This window comes from Lichenostomus cassidix, chromosome 23, assembly GCF_008360975.1.
Source record: "Lichenostomus cassidix isolate B80296 chromosome 23, HeHo_3.0, whole genome shotgun sequence".
Classification (NCBI taxonomy): Eukaryota; Metazoa; Chordata; class Aves; order Passeriformes; family Meliphagidae; genus Lichenostomus; species Lichenostomus cassidix.
In genome coordinates, this window is record NC_139503.1 from 5057656 (window position 1) to 5077302 (window position 19647).

General features: G+C 58.5%; 1 protein-coding gene across 1 annotated transcript in view; it reads right to left on the bottom strand.

Moving 5' to 3' along the window:
• NKAIN1 (sodium/potassium transporting ATPase interacting 1) overlaps positions 1 to 13467 on the bottom strand; it is a 30996-nt gene extending 17529 nt beyond the window's left edge. The window contains exon 1 of the mRNA XM_085081145.1: positions 13072 to 13467. Coding sequence (XP_084937271.1) covers positions 13072 to 13125 — 54 coding nt within the window. The 5' untranslated portion in view covers positions 13126 to 13467. The remainder of the gene's footprint in view (positions 1 to 13071) is intronic.
• Positions 13468 to 19647: the final 6180 nt, after the last annotated feature.

A 19647-nucleotide genomic window follows, 5' to 3' on the forward strand; every position in this document is an offset into this window, starting at 1 on the left:
GGATGCACCCAAGGGTGTGCGAGGCAGGGATGGAAATTCCCGTGGGCTGAACATGAAAGGATCAGGGGTTGGGAGTGGAGAGTGGCACAGAAGGGGCTGGGATGTTTCCTGAGCCCTCAAGATGGTTTTTGGGGTGCAAAGGTCTGCCCAGGACATCTCAGTATCCATTGAGGAATTCAATAACGATCCTATCAACATTTTCCTTAAAATCCCTGTCACCATGACCAGGGGTGGGAGTGGAGCTCCTCTGCCCTGGCAAGGGGACCATCCAGGAAGGTTCCTGCAGGACCAGAGCATCCAGCCATTCCCATCACCCATCCTCCCACAGCCCAGGACTATCCAAACGATTGGAGCTGGATTGGCATCCAAAGGGATGTGCTGTCCTAATAAAACCAGAGTATTTTCAGTAACTCCTTCAGCGAAGGAGCTGGTGCTGTTGGTCCTGATGATCCCTTTGCTGTTGATTCCAACAATCTCTTTGCTATGGATCCTACTGATCCCTCTGCTGTACATCCCAATGATCCCTTTGCTGTAGATCCCAACAATCCCTTCATTGTTGATCCTGGTGATCTCATTGCTGTTGATCCCGATGATCCCTTTGCTATTGATCCCAATGATCCCTTTGCTATTGATCCAAATGACCTCATTGCTATTGATCCCAACAATACCTCTGCTGTGGATCCCAATGATCCCTTTGCTGTAGATCCCACTGACCCCATTGCTGTTGATCCCGATGATCCCTTTGCTATTGATCCCAATAATCTCTTTGCTATTGATCCCAATAATCTCTTTGCTATTGATCCCAATGATCCCTTTGCTATTGATCCAAATAATTCCTTTGCTATTGATCCCGATAATCCCTTTCCTATTGATCCCAATGATCCCTTTGCTATTGATCCAAATGACCTCAATGCTATTGATCCCAACAATCCCTCTGCTGTGGATCCCAATGATACCTTCGCTGTAGATCCCAATGACCCCTCTGCTGTTATTCCCAGCAGTCCCTTTGCTGTTGATCCCAACAATCCCTTCATTGCTGATCCCACTGACCCCATTGCTCTTAATCCCAATGATCCCTTTGCTATTGATCCCAATGACCCCATTGCTGTAGATCCCAATGATCCCTTTGCTGTTGATCCCAATGATCCCATTGCTGTAGATCCCAATGATCCCTTTGCTGTTGATCCCAATGATCCCATTGCTGTAGATCCCAATGATCCCTTTGCTATTGATCCCAACAATCCCACTGCTGTTGATCCCAATGATCCCTTTGCTGTAGATCTTGATAACTGCTCTGCTGTAGATCCCACTGACCCCATTGTTGTTGATCCCAATGATCCCTCTGCTGTAGATCCCAATGACCCCATTGCTGTAGATCCAAATGACCCCATTGCTGTTGATCCCACTGACCCCATTGCTGTAGATCCCACTGACCCCATTGCTGTTGATCCCAATGACCCCATTGCTATTGATCCCAGTGACCCCATTGCTATTGATCCCACTGACCCCATTGCTGTAGATCCCACTGACCCCATTGCTGTAGATCCCACGATCCCGTTCCCGTTTATCCCAAGGAATCCATGCCGAGAACACTCCGTGGCCACCAGCACGTCATTAGCTGCAGCCACCGGCAGCTGCCGCGCTCGGGAGCTCATTAGAGACTCCTTAAACAGCCGTAAAAATTGCTTTTATTAATTGCTTCATCCTCCCTTTATCCCCACCGCCTGCAGGAGGGGTTTTTGGGATGGGTTTTCCTCTGTGGGGTGGGGTGGTGGGTGAGCTGCTCCAGGGTGGGATCCATCCCGGGGTGTTCCTGCTCCAGTCCAGTGCATCCATTAATGACAAGATGTGACACCGGGATGTGGCGACAGGTGACATCCCAAACCCCCTACATCCACCCCACACGGATGTGAGCTCACTCCCCTATCGGGAAAACTGGGATTTTCCCCTAAAAATTGCTTTTTCCGCTCTGCCCACATGGGATGGCTTTGCCAGCTGGGTGGTGGGCGCTGCCCCATGGGTGTACCCGCGGGCGGGATGAGGTTTTCCATATGAAAATACTCCGGGAAAACCCAACCCAGCAGCGCCATGGTTGGGGACACTCAGCAGGGCTGGGGACACTCCCCGTGTGGGACATCGCGTGACGCAGACATGGCAATGCTGCTTGGCGTCCCCATCCACGGAAAGCGGGGCTGTGGAGCTCTGCACACATTCCCTGCTCTCCCCTCCCCTGCAGGGTGAAGGACACCAACCCCACCCTCGACCCCACTAACGAGGGCGCCGCTAATTGCCGAGCCCCCGCGCCATGTATAATTCAAGCCCTTTGTTAGGGCCGCGCTGGCTTTGTCTGGCAAGTGCCACCTCCCCGTGGGACACCAGCCCTGCCGCCACGCAGCTCCTTCCGGCGGGGAGGGGGTTGGATTAAAAATAATTAGGGCCTGGGGCTGCTGGGAGGTGGGGGATGGGGTGGTTAGCGGGGTTGGGGTCGTTAGTGGGGTCGGTGTCACCCCCAGGGAGGAGGGGATGGGGCAGGGGGACATGGGGACAGCCCTGAGTGCCACTGCCCATGGAAGGACCCACAGGGGGACCCCAAAAGGTGGTGGGAGTGTCAGCCCTGTGTCCAGGCTGTGGGTGATGCTGGGCTGGGTCTTCCCCCCAAATTTTGAGGTGGCAATCTGGAAATCCTCATTTTTGGTGCACCCAAAAGAGGGGATGGTTTGGGGCAGCAGGAAATCCTCATTCTCCAAAGGAGAATTCTCTTACCCCGAAGGTGGGAGCAGCAGCCAGACCCTGGGAGGGTGATGGGGAGGAGCTGCAGCAATGGGGTGAGGATGTCCCTAAATACAGCTCCTGACACCCACCAGAGCCCCGGACAGACCCCCTAAGTCACCCCAAATTCCCCAGCCATCCCCAGCTGCCGGTGCTGCTGGGATCAAAGCCAGGCTGGGCTCAGAGCCCTGGGAAGGCTGAAATGCAGGTGGGTACAGCCCAAGGAGGGTTGGTGGCCCCAGGGATGGGACAGGGATGTCCTCACCCCACTCTGGAAGGGACAGGGGGACCTGCAGCCCTCCACCACCCACACTGCTGAGCTTCAGGGGGAAAAAGAGATTAAAAAAGATAGAAATGAAAGTTCTAATAACCAATTGGTGGTTATTGGTCACAGCAGCTCCAGGCTGTGCTGCCGAATGGAATCCCTGGGGGAGCCAAGGAATCCCAGACGTGAGGCAAATTCCCAGGAGGGAACAAAACAGGGAATAAACCGCTGATCCTGAAATTGCCATCCCTCCACACTCTGCCCTGTTCCCCTCCTGGAGGAATGGGGATCATCCTGGATGTCCCCAAGGAGCACAGAGTGACCACAGCCAGCGGCAGAGATGGCACCAGAGGGGATTGAGGCATGGCCAGGGTGGGCATGGTGACCCCCAGCCCCTGGATGTCCCCAGGATGTCCCCAGGATGTCCCCACCCATGCCTGGCTGTGTCACCCACAGCCCCAGGGCTGTCCATCCTGCTGCCCATGGGATGCCACCACCCCCACACAGGTGCCACCCTCCAGCGCCACCTCCAGCCCCGGGGAGCACAGAGACACCCTCAGACCCCCAAAACTGCTCTGTGCCCACCCCAGCTGTCCCCACACGGCCACGGGGCCTCAGTGCCAGCCCTGTGCCACCCCATGCCCGTCACAGGCTGTGTCCCCACTCCCCGAGCTGAGGGAAAACAGGACCAGATGCTCCAGGAAAGATCCAGGGAAGGATGGATTGGCCTGAGAGTCCCAGCAGCTGCCGAGGGGAATTGGCAGGCAGCCGGTGATGGGCTGGAAGTGGCAGCAGAGGAGGGGACAGCAGGGGACAGGAGCTGAGGGGGTCCCAGAGGCACAGATGGAGATGCCAGGTGTCCCCAGGGTGGGTAAGAGGGACAGGGCTGGTTGCTGAGCCAAAGCAGGGCAGGGAGAAGGAGAGAAAACACAAATCGGGGGCTGCAGAGGTTTGTGCAGAGCTGTGGCCCCAAGCCTGGCTGCTGCACCCACGGGGTGGGACCTGGGTCACTTCTGGGGCTGGGGACATGGATCAGGGCAGGGGGACACGGCTGGACCCCACAGGGTGGGATCTGGGTCCTTTCTGGGGCTGGGGACATGGATCAGGGCAGGGGGACACGGCTGGACCCACAGCCACTGCTCCTGAGAGCCAGGGGGATGGAGAGGAGGGGACAGAGCCCGGGAGGACAGGACAAGGACTCCCAGTGTGACACTTCAGGCAGTGGCTGAGCACCACCATCAATCTGAGCCCTTCCTGCATGCAGTTAGAGCACGGCTGGGTTTTCCCTGGGGCTCCTGTGAGCTTCAGCGTCCTCCACTCACCCTGAGCACCCTCCACTCCCTCTCGAGCATCCCTCATGCACCCTTCACTCCTCCCAAGCACCCTCTGCTCCCACTCGGAGCATTCTCCATGCTCACCCCAAGAACTCTCCACTCTGACCCCAAACACCCTCTGTGAGCACCCTGGGCTCCCTGATTCTCACCTGAGCATCCTCACCATGACCCAGCGCCCTCCACTCCAACCAGAGCATCCCTCACTCCCACCTCGAGCACCCTGAGCTTCCTCCTCTCCCCTGGGATATTTCCCACTCGGGGTTTTGTGCCTGTGGGGTGGCACAGAGTCTGGAGGGATGGAAATTCCAGGATCAGATTAGCTCCTGGCAGCCCCTGAGTCCCAAATTGGGACAGTCAGTGAGACAGAGCCAGGCCACCCCCAGCCCTTTGGCTTCCCAAATCCCATCCACCAAAGGTTCCATATTTTCCCAAATCCCATTCCCCAAAGGTTCAGTATTTTCCCAAATTACATCCACCAAATCTCCCATATTTTCACAAATCCCACCCTCCAAAAGCACCATATTTCCCCAAATTTTCCCAAATCCCATTGCCCAAAGCTCCGATATTTTCCCAAATCCCCAGCAAGGGACCAGGGGAAGCAAAGCCATCCTGCTCCAGCCCCCTGGTGCCACATTCCTGGTGTTTCCAGACACAAACCCATGGTGGGAAAGGGCTTCACTATCGATCCAGCCATGGGAAGAGACCAGAGTGCCCCAGAGTGCTAATTAACCCTCATCAAGGTAATTAGCCTGAGAGCCGAGCAGCAGGGCAGCCCCGAGCTGTGTCCCCTGTGTGTGACACACAGCTGTGACCCCGGGCCAGACACAGTGTCCCTGTTAGACACCCAGAGGGGATGATGAGGGTGACAGGACAGAGACATCACCAGTGGCTTTCCAGTGTCATTGTCACCTTGGAGTCCCTGAGGATGCTCAGCACAAGGATGAGGGTGCCAGGACACAGCCAGCACTGGTGGTTTCCATTGTCATTGTCACCACCCAGGCACAGTGTCCCTGTTAGAGGCTCAGTGAGGATGATGAAGGTGAGGGGACGCAGCCAGCGCTGGTAGCTTTCTAGTGTCATTGTCACCACTCAGGCAAGGTGTCCCTATTACACACCCAGTGAGGATGATGAGGGTGACAGGACACAGCCAGCACTGGTGGCTTTGCAGTGTCATTGTCACCACCCAGGCATGGTGTCCCTATTAGAGACCCAGAGAGGATGATGAGGGTGACAGGACACAGCCAGTATCAGTGGCTTTGCAGTGTCATTATCACCTCGGGGTCCCTGAGGATGCTCAGCACCACCTCCCCCAGGGGATGGGGACAGGTCCCCTGTGCCAGGACAGAGGCAGGATGTGGCACTGGGATGTGACCAAGGTGGGAAATCCCCTTTGGATGATTCCCTGCATTCAGCCCCAGCTGAGCTCAAATATCCCACTGGATTCCCACCTGGTATTCCCACCTGGAATTCCCACCAATCCCACCCTGAGCCCTCCTGCCTCCCTCCCTCCCTGCCAGCTCCTGCTTCCTGAACCCCCTGGAACCACCGGGATGGGCTGAGCTCCCCACTCCCTGCAGGCTCCAGGAGCTGGAAAAATCCCGATTAAATAATCAGCCAAAACCTCCTGGGGTGGGACAGAGGGACAGAGGGTGACACATCCTGTTCCTCTGCTCCCAAGCAGCACTCAGCCATCATTTTATTTTCTCCCCAAATCTCCTTCTGCCGCAAAGTGAGACCCAAAGGAGGGGAAATTCTCCCCCAAGCACATGGGAGATGTTGTTAATCTTATTAAAACCCTCTCGGGGTTTCATGTCCTGTTTAAATACAGCCTGGGCTGCTCTCTGCCCGCTTTGCCTTCCCAGTTTTCCAGCCTGTTACATCCACAGTTTGGAAATTGAAATAAATTTCTGCTTTCAAATGGGAGGAAGGAAAAATCAGTGCAAAAAGGGCCATTCTGAGCTGTTCCAGCATCCCCCAGGATTTGGGGAAAATGTTGTCTGCCCCCAACACTTCATTATTCCCCAGCTGTGATGGGGACAAGGACATCGTGGGACATCCCAGGAGGATGAGGGATGGGAATACAGCCAGGAGCACCGGGATGAGGAGTGGGAAGGTTCCCACCTGCCAGCACTCAGTTCATCCAGGCACTGCAGGGATGGAGCCACAACAACCACATCCCTCAGCAGGCACTGGAGAGGCTGTTAGAACACCCAGAACATGAGGGATTTGTGGGTTTTCCATTGTCACCTTTCCCAAATGCCCAACCCACCCCTGTGCCAACATCTGTGGCTGCAGATGTTGCCCTGGGAGCACTTGGGCTTCAAGGTGGGTCTGAGTGCCAGAGAGGGATCTGGGTTCCCCTTTGGGAACTGAATTCCTCCACGGCGAGTTTTGAGCCCCAAACCCTCCCTGCTCAATTATTCAGCCCTTCCAGGCCTTCCCTGGAATTTCCCTCTGGAGGAAGAGGGCAGAGAGGAGCCAAGAGCTCCTCTGGAGAGGGAAAAAGCAGTGGGAGCCATCGGTGCCTGAGGCAGGGAGAGCATCCCCCAGGCACCGAGCCTGCAAATGAACCAAGCCACAGGGAGTGAATGAGATGTTCATGGATCCTCCAGCAGTGAATTCCCTCAGCAAACCCAACCTCTCTGCTGGGATAACAGCCCAGCATCCCCCAGACACTGCTGCTGTCACTGTCACTGCAGTGGGGATGTCCCTGCAGTCCCTGGTTCCACAAACAGCCCCAAGCCTGGGCAAGCACTGGCCAGAGGCAGCAGGGAAAGCCTATCACACCCAGAGTTAATTTCTGGCTGTGGTTAATCATCATCAGGGCTGAAATAGCACTTTTCTCCCCAAAACCCACTCACTTTGCCTTATTTCTCCAGCATTAAGGGCTGCTGGTACTAAGAATTTCTTCCACCTCCCCATCTTCAAGGAGGGATGGTGTTAAAGAGGAGGGAGAGATGGGATCTTGGGAAGGAATTGTTTCCTGGGAGGGTGGGGAGGGGCTGGGATAGAATTGCCAGAGAAGCTGTGGCTGCCCCTGGATCCCTGGCAGTGTCCAAGGCCAGGCTGGAGCAGCCTGGGACAGTGGGAGGTGTCCCTGGGGTGGAACAGGATGGGATTTAAGGTCCTTCCCACCCAAACCATTCCAGGGCTCTGTGATCTTCCCTCAGATCAGCCACAGAGACTGAGCCTCCCAAGATGCTGTTTTGCCACATCTCCCATCCTCACACTCCTCTTCCCAACGCTCTCCTCATGGCTTGGCAGTGGATTTTGGGATGAGACACACACCTGCCCTATGGCATTTCCAGGGCGACTCTCCCATGCCAGGCACTGCTCACCACCATCCCCTCACCCCACACCTTTTCTCCAGCAATGATTTCATTCCTCCTCTCCTTTCCGCCTCGACCTGAAATGAGCAGCATCGATTTTTTATTGCGCTAATTTTTCTCCCAACAGAAGCCACCTGGGATGAAATCAAATCCCTTATCAGCATCCAAACCCCGCCAGGGCAGCTCAGCTCCTTCCAGCAGCCAAAGCTGTGAGCTCAAGAAGAAACAAGAGCCAGGTTTGGCTGGACAAGACTCATTTTCCCAGCTCTCTGCGAGCTCACCTGCTTTAGGCTCTGCTGCTCATATCAACCTTTCCTTGCCGGGCTCTGACAGCTCTGCTGTCGGGCCAGGCTGCTTTCAGCCTCGTCCTCTTTATTTTCTCTACAACCCAGCCCTCTGAGACATTTATTTTCCAGTCCCCCTCGCTCCCAGCTCCGTTAAGAACCGCCATGAATGATTTAGGGAGTTCTTCAGGCGGCCTCGTTAATCCTCTCGGGTGCACATTAGCTGGTCCTGCAAATTTAGACGTACGGCACTTTAATCGCGGTTTTAATTGCGAGCTGTGAGGCTCTGCCTTCCCAAACACGCGTCAATAAACCTTTCCAGCCCTGCCTGCAATGTGGATGTGCCGGAGGATGCTCCTTCTCACGGAGGTCTGGGCTGGTTGATGCTTCTCCACGGCCACCCACACCCTCGGTGCCTCCTGGGCTCTCAGAGTGTCACCCGGGGGGTGACCAGGTGGCTTGGGGTTTTTCAGGCTTTTGAAACACAGTTTCCACCTTCCCGTCCCATGCCATCCCATGCCATCCCATCATCCCATCCCATCCCATTCCATCCCATCCCATCTCATCCCATCCCATCCCATTATCCCACCCCACATTCCCATCCAGGCTGTCCCTGGATCCTCCCCACAGCCCACCCCTGGAGGATCCATCCCTCCCCTCACCCCACAGAACCCCTGGTATCACCACACCCAGCCCGTCCCACCCCACGGGGAGGGGATGTGGGGCAGCCGGGGGGCTCAGGGAAGTGAGGGACTCCCCTCGCCATCCCCCCATTTCCATGGCAACCATGCAAATGGGAAAGCTTTCCACACTCATTAGGGAGCGGAGCGGAGCAGTACAAACAGTGGCGGCAGTAGATTACAAGCCCATTACCAACAGTCGCACCTTCCGAGCGCTGGTAATTACACCTAATTGTGCATTTAATTGTGTAATTGAAAACCTCCATCCCGAGTTCAGCCCGGGCTCCTCTCCTCCTTTCCCGGGGGTGGGAATGCTGTCCCAACCCCGAGCCTCGGGCCATCCCCGCGCTCAGCTCTGCCCGGAGCCCGCCGAGGACAAAAGATGACATCCGGCAGATGTCGGAGCAGGGTGGTGTCCTCAGCGGCGCTCCCGGAGGTGGCCAAACCCAGGGAAATCGGGGCAGGAAGGGAGGACAGGAGGAGGTGGGAGGGTCACGGAGCCCCCAGGGGTGCGGAGGGGTCGCGCTGTCACACGGGGATGTCACACAGGGATGTCACACAGGGATGTCACACAGGGATGTCACACGGGGATGTCACACAGGGATGTCACACAGGGATGGGGATGAAGGATGCGCCATCCTCTCCCTTCACCCATCCCTCGTGAAGCCAAACTCATGAGCTCCTTGTCCAAGCTCAGAGATGAGGGTCACATTCCACAGGCTCCCGCTGCAAACCCCATGCTCTGGGGACAAGATGGGACATCCAGCGCCCCTCTCCCGCACCCCAACCCCGGCAGGGAGCGAGGATGGCAATGCCAGCTTGGCGTGGCACAGCATGTCACCGCATGTCACCGCGCGGCCCCGCACCGCACCCGGCAGGCTCCGGCAGGCGGGAGGTGCCAACCCAGCTCTGCTTTCCCAGCCAATTAAAGGAGAAAGAGAGAAACAAAGAAGGAAACGGGAGCCCGGTGGGAAGCGGAGGTGGGAGCACGGAGCGTCCCTGTCCCCACCCAGCTGCGGGGCCGAGCTGCCTGCCGCCCCAGCAGCCCCACGGGGCGGGCAGTGGGATCGCCGCTTTGGGATGGAGAAGGAGTCAGCTCGAGGAGAGCCAGCCTGCACCAGCGCCTGAGTGTGGCCCCAGGGCACTGAGCAGGATGGCCAAGGGACATGTGACAGCAGCTGGACACAGTCAGCTTGGCCCCAGCTGCCCGCAGTGCATATACTGATAACCCCTTATCTGGATATCCTGATGTGCCCATAACCCCATAACCCCATATCTTGATATCCCCATAACCCCATATCCCAATATCCCCATATCCCAGTAACCCCATATCCCAATATCCCCATATCCCAGTAACCCCACTTCCCAATATCCTGATATCCCCCTATCCCGATAACCCCATATCCCCATATCCTGAAATCCCATATACCAATAAACCCATATCCCCATGTCCCGATAATCCCATATCCCCATAACCCCATATCCCGATATCCTGATATCCCCTCTGAGCTTGGCACAGCACAGCACAGCCCAGCACACCACAGCACAGCCCAGCACAGCACAGCAGTCCCAGCAGCACCAGGCTGCAGAGGTGACAAACGTGGCTTGTGGCTCTCCCATCCCTGTGCCCAAGCAGGGCAGTGTCACCTCCAGTCCCTGCTCCATCCCAGCCCCTCAGCAGCTCCCACTTCCCATAAAGAAAAGGTAAATCCCACAACAACGAGTCACAGAGACAGGTTTGGGTCTCCCAGGTGGTGGGGAAAACCAGTAAACCCCAGAGGTTTGATTTCATCCCACCTCAATATCATGAATATCTGCTGGTGGTCCCACCCGAGCTGGGGCAGGGCCAGTGGGTGCTTAAAAGTGGATTTTTCCAGGGAAAAACCATAAATGGAGGCAAAATCTGGTGGGTGCTGCTTGTCCCCAGGACCAGAGTCACCCAGCACGGCCTGATGAGGGGTGAAGGAGCTTGGAGGGTGTTTGGATGCTCCAAAGCAGCTCCCTGTGGTGCCACAGCCCAAAAACCAGCTTCCCAAACTGGTTCAGGTGTGGGGTGGAGCAGGCAGGGCTCTGCAGGGCCATTCTGGATTGGGGACCTCGTGCCCAATGGGTGCCAGCAGCACCTGGGAGCCTCCACAGCATCCCTGGGACCAGGGGGACAAGGGACTGGGGGACAAGGGGCCAGGTCACAAATACTGGGGACACCGGCTGGGATGTGAAAGGTGCCCATGGGGTGACAGTGACACACGGGGAGCCATGGGAAGGCTCCTGGGGTGGGCAGTGAGGACCAAACAGATGGTGACATCGCCTCAGGGAGGGCTGGATGTCCCCAGGCTGCTGCTGAAGGGACACTGAGGCCCAGGCTGGCCAGGGGAGCTCAGCAAGCCAATGCCCCACTGGTGGCACGAGCTGGCCCTGCAGCAGTGGGGCACAGCCCCCCGGGCAGCCCCACACACACCAGTACAGCCCCAGCCCCGTGACTGGGCACACTGGGGGCACAGCTGTCCCCACCCATGTCCCTCCCACCCAGGACAGGTGGCAGGGCCACCTGGGTGGGGAACATGAGCCCCCCAGTGCCATCCTCATGTCAGGGGTGATGCAGAGCAGGGCTGGGGTCAGGATCAGCCCCCCTCCCCATGGCTCCCTCCCAAACATCAGCCTGGTTCCTGGCTGTGTCACCTCAGGGATGAGCAGTGGCCTTGGTCACCACAGGGGACACCTTGATGGCACTGCCACCTCCACTGTCCGGGGGCTGGCTCAGCAGGGTGGCACCCACACCCTTCACCCTGGGATGAGGTGCTGAGGTGAGATATCACCCCACAGCTCGTGGGATGGAAGCTGCTGCCTCCCAACCCAGGGCTTTGGAGAACATCCCAAAGGATGAGAGGGGATGAGCTGGGCTCAGGGTGAGCCTGGCTTGGAAAGGTCCCTGGCGAGGGACAGTTTTGGAGCTGAGCCTTTGGGGATGCCAACAGCCCCAGGGCACGCGGGGTGAGGGTGGAGGGACAGCCTGACCCCAGCTGGCAGCACAAAGTTCCTCCAGGTGTGAGCAGGAGCTGCTCTCCCAGCCCAGGAGCTCACACCAATTCAGCCTTCTCCTGAAATTCACAGATTCAAATAGCTCGGATCTGGGATATCTCGGGAATAATCACCAACAAACCTGTTTGGGAGCTGAGTGGGGAAAAGGAATGTGACCAACAGCCAGGAAACTCCTGCACACCTGGGAAGCCCCCGCTGGATTTATCCTGAATCAGGTGAGCAAAACGCAAACGAGACTTGCCAGCCTGAGCCGAGGGGACAGCTGGGGACACGAGGCCATTCCCGCTGGGAACGGAGGGACTTCAGCCCGGGGATGATCCCGGTCCACCTCTGCTGCCCAGGGCGGAGCACTGGCTTCAAGGCTTGCTCGTCCCCCCAGGAACACCCCGTGTGTCCCCTCTACCCAAAATCGGGGATCTCTCCCCACCCGCTGCCTTCTGAAGGGTGAGGAATGAACAAGAGCTGGGAAGAAAGTGCTTGTCAGCAGGATGGCACCATCGTCATCTCCAGAGGGCTCTGGAGCCCATTGCCATCGCTGCCTCCATCCATCCATCCATCCACCCATCACCCCATCCCCGGGGACACCCCGAGCTGACCCCACGGATTTCGGCAGTCCCTCCCTGCTCTCCGGGCCGTGAGCAGCCCGGCACGGCCGCGGGGGCAAATTGGAGGCTGCTGATTCTCCATTAACGCACCGCCCTGCCGGGATAATTAATCGCAACCTCGCCAGCGCTGGTTTGAGCAGAAACCCCCCGGATCCCCCCCGCGCTGCCTCCGCTGGCTGCTCTGGCAGAGCCTGATGAAGATTGATTCGCGGGCGGCGGCAAACGCGGCACCGAATCGTCACAAAACCCGACAATCCCGTTCAAATCAACCCTCTCCTTTCTCCTTGCCCCCAACATCCCCCTGTCCCCCCACGGCGGGCGGGTGGGTCCCGCTCGGAGGCAGGAGAGTTTCCAAAGTGCTGGCAGCGGCTCCAAGTTTCCCTCTCGCCCCGGCTCAGGGGATCGGCACCCCGAGAAGCAGCCTTGCGGTCACCAGAATGGGAAACCGCGGGCGGGAGTGAACTCGGAGGGAAGAGATTGCAGTTGGGAACAAAGCTCACACCTGCTGGAGACGCAACCTCGGGCACTGACAGTGCAGGCAACGAGTCCCCATCATCTCCCCGGCCAGCGCCGGCTTGAGGCAGGGGATGAGGGAGGCATTTCCTATCGTTTTGATCAGCATTTTTCCTTTCCTTTGGGTTATTTTCGGGCGATGGTGAGGCATCCCCGAGCCGGTCCCAACGCAAGGTCACCGCCGAGGCGGCGTGGGGAGCGGTGACAGGCAGCATCTCGCACAAAGCACCCCCGGCATGCCGATGAGCCTTACCAGCTGCAGGCAGCAGAATCCCACCAGCGTGCATCGCCCGTTGCATCTCCCCATGGCTCCCCAGCCGGATCCTCGGGGCTCGCTCACCGTGGCCTCGCTCCGCCGCCGCGCTCCAGCTCCTCACCAGCCGCCCCTCGGCCACCCGCGGAGCGTCACGGGGGGCTCCAGCACCATGTCCCGCTCTCCAGCCTCCGGCCAGCCCCGCCGGCTCAGCACAGCGGCGGGCTGCTCTCGGCGCGGGGCATCGCCCCCCTTCTCCCTCCGCCCCCCGCCCCGCTACAGCCCGCTCGGGCGGCGCGGGGGCCGCGGGGCCGCGCAGCCCTGGCCGCCCATCCCCGGCCCGGCCCGGCGCGGAGCCGCCCGCTCCGCTATTGTCTCCCGCACAGCCGCGCTCCGCGCCCCGGGCGGGCGGGCGGGGGGCGCGGGCGGGGCCGGGCGGCGCGGCCGGAACAAGGCGGGACGCGGCAGCCGGCGGGGCGCGGCGGGCGGCGCGGCCGGGCGGGGCGGAGGGGGGGCCGGGCATGCCGCGCCGAGCCGAGCCCTTGGCGGCCTCCGGGGGCGCGGGCAGCGCTGCCCCTCCGCCGCACCGCGGCTCCCGCCCGGCCTTAGCCTCATCCTTAATCATCAGCGTTTGTCTTTTAAATCGCAGATTTTTATTATTATGCTTTTTTCCCCTCCGGAGCCAGGTGCGGCTGGGTGAGACCCTGGAGAAGGGCGGCGAGATGCTCCCCCCGCATCCCCCCGTATCCCCCGCATCCCCCCGCATCCCCCCGCATCTCCCCGCATCCCCCCGCATCTCCCCGCATCCCCCCGTGTCCCCCCGCATCTCCCGGCCCTGCGGCCCTAGGGCGGCGCCTGGACCCGCAGCACAGGGACCCCGCCGCCTCCCCTGGGGTGGCCATGCCAGGGCAGCAGCTGGGCTTGCGGGGAGGACAGATGGCCGAGCCCGGCGGGAGCCCTGCAGGTCCCCCGGCAGAGCCCCGCTCCGCAGAGCCCCGCTCCGGCACACACGGCTGGGGCCGGGGGCGAGCGCCGGCCGGGGGCAGAGTCAGGTGGGTGCAGCCAGGGCTGACATGGCCCCTCACCGCCACCCACCCGCTCGCCTTTGTTCTGTTTCCACAGCACACCTTCGGGGACATCGCCGAGCGCGAGGAATCACCGGGATGCTGCTTCCCCGGTGCTTTAGGAACCTCCGGCTGAAATACCGTCTGGCAGCAGCACTTGGAAACACTTTGCTGCTTTTAATTTCCGTGATTTCTTAATCCTCAGCGCCGATGTTCATCAGGAAGCATCTCCTAAAGCGGCCCCACACTGCCTTAGGTGTCAGAGCATCCGAGGGGTGAAGTGTGTGTGGTCCAAGCCCATCCGAGCTTGCCAGGGCTCATCCCTGTGCTCTGCTGGGACCAGCCTGCAGCACCTTCCACACCTGGAGCTTCCCCTTCCTCCTCCGCGCTGGGGATTTGTCTCCCCCCGGGGCTGTTCTGTGCTCCCAGGAGAATTTCGGGAGGCTGGTGCGTGGCTGAAGGACGGGGCTGTGCAGAAAACGCTTGGCTTTTGTGCTTTCAGAAGCACACAGGGCAGAAATGCAGTGAGCTCCCCGGGGGATGCTCTGACCTGGGCTGGGGAGCAGGGCATGGAGCCAGACTGGGGTGTGGTGTCTGAACTGTGGACACCTCTGTGTTTATTCCACCCTGGCCTGGCTGAGCAACCTCCACCAGCCCTGAGTATTCCCACAGCTCACCCTGCAGGATCCCAGCTGTGGAGCTGACCCCACTGTGACACCTCACTGTGGGCTTGGCTCCGTCCTTCCCAGCTCTCCTGACTCCAGAATCCCCAGGTTTTCACCCCAGAGAGGTCCCATCACCTTCATCCCATGGGGAGAGCTGTCCAGGCTTGTGAGGTTATCCAGGAATAGACACAATTCCAGGACGGAGCTTGTGGGCTCCCCTGGGATTTAAACACAGCAGAAACCTGGAGCAGGGAGATTGGGATCACCCCAGAGGTCAAAAAAAGACAAGGATCAAAGCACCCCTCAGAATCTCCTGGGCAGATCTGCTCACCTCCACCCTCCCTGCAGCCCCCAAAACCACCAGGGAAGGACAAAATGCTGTGATGGAAAATCATAAAAACCCATCCGATGGCGCCGAGATCCCGCCTGGCTCCGGACCAGGTGGAGTTTTGAGAAGAATCAATTTTAGATTAAAAAAAGGTCAATAAAGCCCGTCATGGAGCTTCCCTGGGAGGAGAGGAGACAACTTCATCCAGGAGAGGGTGGGAAATGAGCTTTGTCCTTGCTCTGCTCAGATCCTGCAGCTCCAGACCCCCCAGCCTGGACTCTCTGTGCAAGAAAAACCCCTGATGGCCAAAATTCCAGAGCAAATATGGGGAGGAAATCAAATGAGGGTCATGTCATTAATCAGGAGGATGGGAATGGGAAGGAGCTGTCAGGATCCATACTTGGGTCTGAATCTGTGCTGCCACCAAGCCCTGGTGTGCCTCAGTTTCCCCAACACCCCTGGTGGTGTCAGAGCCTCATCCCAAACCTCCTGTGGGATGGAGAAGGGAGAGGAGCCACCTCCCCTGAAGGCTGAGACCCCAATTCTCCCACCCCGCACAGGGATGTCCCCTGTCCCCATGGCCATGGCAGCCAGGACTGGCAGTGGGGTTGGATCCAACCCAGCCAAGCTTTCCCTCCCCAGGGCAGGAGGAGCCAGATGGGATCTCTTCCTTCCCCAGGTACACAAAATACTCTCTGTCCACTAAACCAGGAGGTTTTGAGTAAAAAACCATCTGTATCCTTATGGCAGAGAGAGATCTCCCTGCCAGGGGTATAAACAGAACACAGGGAAATCAGGAAAGCATCAGTTTATCACTAAATTGATATTTTTACCCCAGAAAGTCTGGGTTCTGTCTATTTGGGCTGGGCTGGAAAAGCCACAGGACAGGGACATCCCAGTCCCAGGGCCAGGGGTGCTCTGGCTGTGGGTCCAGGGATGGTTCAGCCCTGGGGTAAAGGATACCTCAGCTTGGGGTCAGGAGTGCTCTGTCCTTGGGGTCAGGAGTGCTCCATCCTTGGGGTCAGCAGTGCTCCATCCCTGGGATCGGTGACACTCCAGCCCAGGGATCCTCCAGCCCTGGGATCAAGAATGTCCCAACCCTGGGGTCAGCCCTGGGGTCAAAGAGGCTCCATCCCTGAGTGCAGGGATGCCCCAGGCCCAGGATCAGCACTGCTCCACCCCTGGGCTCAGAGAGGCCCTGGCTGTGGGGTCAGGGATGCTCCAGCCCTGGGGTGAAGGGTATTCCAGCCCTGGGGTTAACCATGCTCCAGTCCTGGATCCAGGGATGTCCCAGCCCTGGGGTGGTAGATGCCCCTGTGGGGTCAGAAATGCTCCAGCCCTGGGTTCAGGGATGTCCCAAACCTGGGATCAGCAATGCTCCATCCCTGGAGTTATAGATGCCCTTGAGGGGTCAAAGATACTCCAGCCCTGGGTACAGGGATGTCCCACACCTGAGATCAGGGCTGCCCCATCCCAGGGCTCAGGTTCAGCCCCAGTTTGGATAGAGTTTGGAGCACCCTGGGATAGGGAAGGAGTCTCTTCCCATGGCAGGATGTGGAATGGGATAAGCTTTACATGCCCAAAACCCAAACCACTCTGGAATTTTGCGACTCTGTGTCTTCCCCAGCCACCTCCAGGAAGAAACACACATTTATTTAACCAACCTTTCCCCAGTTTGAACATCATTAGCCCCCAGCTGCCAGTCGCCATCAGCTCCGTGGATCCCAGGTAATGGATGGGGTTCAGAAAGCTGCTGGAGAATCGATGAAGGAATTAAAATGAGTTCCCACCATCCCTGCTCCCTTGTCATCTTATCTCTGTGCTGGGGAGAAGAGCAGCACATCACAGGATCCATCATCATTTCGCCTTTGTAGCTCGCAAAATTCATAATTAACAAAAAATTCCTATTCACTTGCTCATGTAATTTAATTAGCTTTCCATTAAAGGGAGACTAAATAGCATCTATTCCCCAACAGAGCAAATAATTGTTTTCCATTCTTTTCGAAATCATCACCCGCTCAGTGAAACTCTCTGAATTCATCAGGGTGCCTTGGAGCAGCAGTGGGGAAAGGTGGGGAAAGGAAGGGAAAAGCTGCAGGAAGGAGAGGGAGGGACTGAGAAGGTCCTTTGGCTCAGCTGGGATGTCCCAGGATGTGCCCAGTGACCCCAGTGTGGGGGTGCTGGATGCATCCCTCTGCATCCCGGGAGCTCTGAGTGCTGAATCCTCATCCATCTGGGATCTCTTGTGGGTGCTGGCACTGCCAAGGGGTCAAGGATTGGGATGGGGATGGAGACAGGGATGGGCACAGCTCCCCAGGGCTGTGTTGGGGTCACTTCCAGCCCCCTAGTCCTGTGTTGGGGTCACTTCCAGCCCCCAGGGCCATGTTGAGGTCACTTCCAGCCCCCCAGGGCCATGTTGGGGTCACTTCCAGCCCCCCCGAGCTGTGTTGGGGTCACTTCCATCCCCCCAGGGCTGTGTTGGGGTCACTTCCAGCCCCCCAGTCCTGTGTTGGGGTCACTTCTAGCCCCCAGGGCTGTGTTGAGGTCACTTCCATCCCCCCAGTCCTGTGTTGGGGTCACTTCCAGCCCCCAGGGCCATGTTGAGGTCACTTCCATCCCCCCAGAGCTGTATTGAGGTCACTTCCAGCCCCCCAGGGCTGTGTTGGGGTCACTTCCAGCCCCCAGGGCCATGTAGGGGTCACTTCCAGCCCCCCAGGGCTGTGTTGGGGTCACTTCCAGCCCCCCAGGGCCATGTTGAGGTCACTTTCAGCCCCCCAGAACTGTGTTGAGGTCACTTCCAGCCCCCCAGGGCCGTGTTGGGGTCACTTCCAGCCCCCCAGTCCTGTGTTGAGGTCACTTCCAGCCCCCCAGAGCTGTGTTGGGGTCACTTCCAGCCCCCCAGTCCCCATGGAAAGCTGGGAATCAGCTCCCCTGCCAGTACAGCTCCATGGACCAGGGGCTGTTTATCCGGATCCCAGGAAAGATTTAATTTCCAGTGGAAATCTCTCAAGCAAATACCTCCCTTGGAGGAATAAACCTGGTTAAGGAAACAATTTTCTCTGCGCTCAGATGAAGCCTTGAACGCTTTGCTGCTGGGCTGGCACGGTTCTGGCGTGGGATGGGAGCCAGGAGAGGCCTGGGGGCAGCTGGGAGCCAGCAGGAACAGGGGGGATTGACCCCAAATCCCTCTGAGTGCTGCTGGGAGTGGGAGCAGAGCAGCACTGACCCCAAATCCCTCTGGGTGCTGCTGGGAACCAGTGGGAACAGAGGGGAATTGGCCCCAAATCCCCCTGGACTCTCTGCTGCCCAGCACGGGGCATTGCCCTGTCCCCAAGAGGTGATGGCAGCACTGGCCCTGGCACCCCTGGGGGCACATGTGGCTGCTGCCAGCCCACCATGGGTGACTTCCAGCCCCTCAAGGTGTGTTCCAGATTGTCCCAGACCAACTTCCCTCTCTCCCAGAGGCTGGGATATCAACACATGGTCCAAGGGGTGGGTGTTGCTCCAGACCCAATTGCAATTAGCAGTGTCTCCTCATCAGGATCAAAGGTATATTTGATCCCAAAATTCCTTGGCGCTGGGGAATGGAGGTTTCTGTCACAGCACTGGGATCAGCACAGGGACACTGGGTTGGGTGCTCACTGCTGGGAGGAGTTTGCTAGTGCTTGGGGACAGCAGGGCACAGGCAGGGAGTGTCCTCAGAGCAGCCTGGACACCTGACCAGGGCTTGGCTCTGTCCATGGCTCTGTCCATCCATCCATCCATCCAGGGCCCAGCTCTGTCCATCCAGCTGCTCCCCCAGCACAGGGATTTTCCCTTAATCCGGATCATGTCCCCAGTCTGGGTCATGGCTCCATGGCCATCGTGCCCAAACCACAGAGTGCAGTCCAGGGGCACAGGGCTGATCCCCACCTGCCCTAAGGTGGGTGTGGATCCATCCAGCTCCTCCTGCCCCATCCTGGAGCTGCCCCTGCATGGCACCCCCAGGCTTCAGGAGCCCCAGGGCTCAGGGCAGGGGCAGAATGGTGCTCCTCCTCACTTCCCTGCAGGTTTCTGGGGTGGGAATGAGGAAAAGAAACCCTTGTTTTGTTTTTTTAAACAAGCAGGACTCGGTAAAGCTCAGGATTGTTGTCCCAGCTCAGCCCCAAGGGTCTCTCTCCCCTCTGACACTCAGGTATAGATCTAAATAAACCCATAAACCCCTGGGATTAGGACAGGCTCTAATTAAGCCCTAAATCCATAGGGCCAGAGGAAGTGCTCCATCCCTGGGCTCCTGCTCTGGTGGATCCAGGGAGGTGTGTCCCATGTCCCTCCTGCCCCCAGCCCCTCTTGCTGTGCATTTCAGGGCTCGTTATTTAATTAAAAATAAATCTCCCTGTGCCTCCAGCTCTGCCTGCTCCTCCCCAGGGAGGGCTTTGTCTGCTCAGAGCTGTTCATCCATCAGGATCTGCTGATGGATCTGCCCAGGCCTGACCAGCACCTTCCAAGGACAGGGACAATGGGACACCCCAGGGACCAG